We start from the raw sequence: 3,142 nt of genomic DNA, 5'->3' as shown, positions 1-3,142 counted from the left end.
AGGCACCAAAGCTACAGAGAAACCCTGTCTCGAAAAACCAAAAAAAAAAAAAAAACCAAAAAAAACCAAAAAAAAGTACTATCTAAATTATGATGTCCTTTTCATGATCATGTTTAAATTGGGTTTAAGTCCCTGTAATCTAGAGGGTAGTAAACTTAGAAAACAAAACAGGGGGCTGGAGAGATGACTCAGAGGTTAAGAGCGTTGACTGCTTTTCCAGAGGTCCTGAGTAATGGGGTGTATATGGGGTTCTGCAAAGAAGTTATCAAGGCCGTGATGGTATACCACTTGGGAGCTTGGGAGGTGGAAGTAAGAGAAACAGGAACTCAAGGTCTATTTTGGCTACACAGTGTGCTTTTTAAAAAAGTAAAATGAATAGAATTAACACACAAACAATTCCCTTTCTGGGGGTAAACCCCAAAGAATTAGAGCAAGAGAGCTGGAGGCATAGTTAAGTGGTAGAACACTTTCCTGGCAAGCTCAAAGCCATTATCTCCTTCCTTCCTTTCCCCAGACAGGGTTTCTTTGTGTTGTCCTGTCTTGGAACTTGCTTTGTAGGCCAGTCTGGTCTCAAACTCAAAGAGATCTATCTGTCTGCCTGTGCTTCCAATGCTGGGACTAAAGGCATGCACCACCACAGCGCCACCAAAGCCATTATTTTCATCTCCAGTACTTTTTCCTCAGAAAGGAATTTAAAGCAAGGTCTTTAGAGATTTGTACACGTGTGGTGGGAGCAGCTGCGTTCCTGACAACTAAACCACAGAAGGGACAAGATGAATGGATGAACAGAATCACCCTACAGAAATCAAAACAAGTGAGGGATCAAGGCCAGCCTGAGTTACAACAGTGTGACCTGGTCTCAATCACACACTACCCTGAAAAAAATCTAGCAGTGTGTGTGTGTGTGTGGTGGCATACATAAAGAGGCAGTTACTTGGGAGGCTGAGGCAGGAGGATTAGTTGAACCCACTTTGGGAAGTCTTAAAAAAAAAACTGAAAAAATAGAGGCAATATGCTTACAGAAGTGAGGCCAGGCAGAGAGCAACGAGGATTTCACTTAAGTGAAGCGCATGAGTTTGAGGAGTCAGCATCACATGACAGGAGGAATGGCAGGGGTTGGGCTGGGAGAATAGAGAATAGAGGCTAAGTTTCATGATATAGCCCAGGTTAGCCCATATTTGAGATCCTCTTGCTTCACTCTCCCAAGGAGCTGGAACTACTGTCATGTGCCATAGCTGGCTGGAGTTCTTTAATACGTAGTTTTCCATTTCATAATGCAAAGTCCTGAAATAGCATTATAAATATACTGTCAATAGATTATAAACTATAAATACACAAATATACACTAAATTAGCTAGAACCAGTCAAGAAAGTAAATTTTGCAAAAAGAAGCTTTTTTTCTTTGTATGTGATGCTGGCAGTGAAAGCCAGAGCCTCTCATATACTAGACAAACTTCTGCTAGGTCGTATCACCAGCCCTCACTAATCTAAGCTCATACTCAGACAAAACTTTCCCCTGGTTTATTTGCAATACAGCACTTAAGCCAAAGCCTTTTTTTTTTTTTTTTTTTTTTTTTTTTTGCCAATTTAAATATTTTTATTAGACATTCCTTTTTTTAGTTTTTCGAGACAGGGTTTCTCTGTAGCTTTGGAGCCTGTCCTGGCACTAGCTCTTGTAGACCAGGCTGGCCTCGAACTCCTCACAGAGATCCGCCTGCCTCTGCCTCCCGAGTGCTGGGATTAAAGGCGTGCGCCACCACCGCCCGGCTCAAGCCAAAGCCTTTCTGCAGTTGCATGGAGTCACTAGGAGAAATGGCACCATACTGTCACAGGGCTTGTACAAGGCCAAAACCTCATTAAAATTCACATGTTGAAGCCCTAGCCCCTGGCACCTTGGGGTGTCGCGACCATTAGGTTTGCTGTATGGCCACATGAATAAGACACCTGTGAAGATAAGGAGGCTGCCCGCAAACCAAAAGGCCACCTCAGGAGAGATTGCAGTGTGGGGAGTTCCAGAAAAGGTTTCCACTGTGGAAGCTGCCTGCGCCCTGGTATTTTGTTACAGCAGCTGGAACAGAAGACTACATTCACTAGTTCTGTGCTTTGGTGTTGTTTAGCAGACAGGGTCTCAGACTATACCTTAGGCTAGCTGCAGTCTTCCCAGTGCTGGACTCCAGGAATAATCCAGATGAATTACAGTAACTACAACATTCTCAGCCAGGTCTCCTTCTCTTCTGGAGGCCGGAGCAGCTGTCCCTATCATGTTCCTGGCGTGTTCCACTCTCGAAAGTCCACCTCCTCACAGAAAAACCCAGAGAAACTCCGTAGCTATCCCACAGCAAGGCCCAGCTTCTGGCACGCCTGCCCAACAGGCACAACCTGCATAATTTTTACCTCTGGTCCTTTGGGTTATTTTGTGCCTTCTGCAAATAGTTCAAGACACAACCAAAGTTTTTATTTATTTTTAAGCTATATTTTTCTCACTGGAGGGCCAATGTTGTCTTTCTGCCATTGTTTTACCAGCATCTGAAAATCCCACCCGACCTTAGGCAAATTCATTTAGATTGAAACAAAAGACAGAGGTGCCTTTGATTACATTTTATTTGGTATCAGGCTGTATCATCTGTGGAAAATAGACTTCAGCTCGGTCACTCTGACTCCCAGGGCCAGCATCTTCTGAAGATAGCAGTTTTCAGTTTTATTTTTTGAATTCTATTTGTGTGTATACCTTGGTGATATCATTGTACCTGCCTTCAGGGGCCTGGTAGTTAGGGATTGGTGGCGTGTGATATGGCCCTTCTTTCTCAAAGGGAAACAGGCTGCAGTCCCGCTTCACGGCCTCGGCATAGAGCTCTGGAGACTCAAGCTTCAGTTCCTGAAGTGCTTCCTGCTGGGCTTCCAGCATGGCTCGGATGGCGTCCCTCTCTGCCTCATGCTCCTGCTTCTTGTAGAGTGCCCACCTCTTGAGCAAGAGAGCTCTCTGCTCACTCTCCTCAGAAGAACGCTCCTCCTGAAGCCGCTGTCTGTGAAAACACAAGTCTAGAGTCGTGAGGCTGAGCAGTACTGACCCTGCGCCAGAGGGACCCTTGTGACCGCACACGACTTACTGACCCTGCAGCAGAGGGACCCTTGTGACCACACA

The 3,142-nt window shown here is 45.2% G+C and overlaps 1 protein-coding gene across 1 annotated transcript in view; it reads right to left on the bottom strand.

Annotated features, from left to right (window-relative positions):
• Positions 1-2,582: 2,582 nt before the first annotated feature.
• The window catches only part of Mrpl40 (mitochondrial ribosomal protein L40), a 6,031-nt gene continuing 5,471 nt past the window's right edge, over positions 2,583-3,142 (bottom strand). The window contains exon 4 of the mRNA XM_005372049.2: positions 2,583-3,023. Coding sequence (XP_005372106.1) covers positions 2,699-3,023 — 325 coding nt within the window. The 3' untranslated portion in view covers positions 2,583-2,698. The remainder of the gene's footprint in view (positions 3,024-3,142) is intronic.

This window comes from Microtus ochrogaster, unplaced genomic scaffold (genome assembly GCF_000317375.1).
Source record: "Microtus ochrogaster isolate Prairie Vole_2 unplaced genomic scaffold, MicOch1.0 UNK165, whole genome shotgun sequence".
Lineage (NCBI taxonomy): Eukaryota > Metazoa > Chordata > Mammalia > Rodentia > Cricetidae > Microtus > Microtus ochrogaster.
Note: the sequence above shows the minus strand (reverse complement) of the source record. Positions and strands in the feature narration are given on the sequence as shown.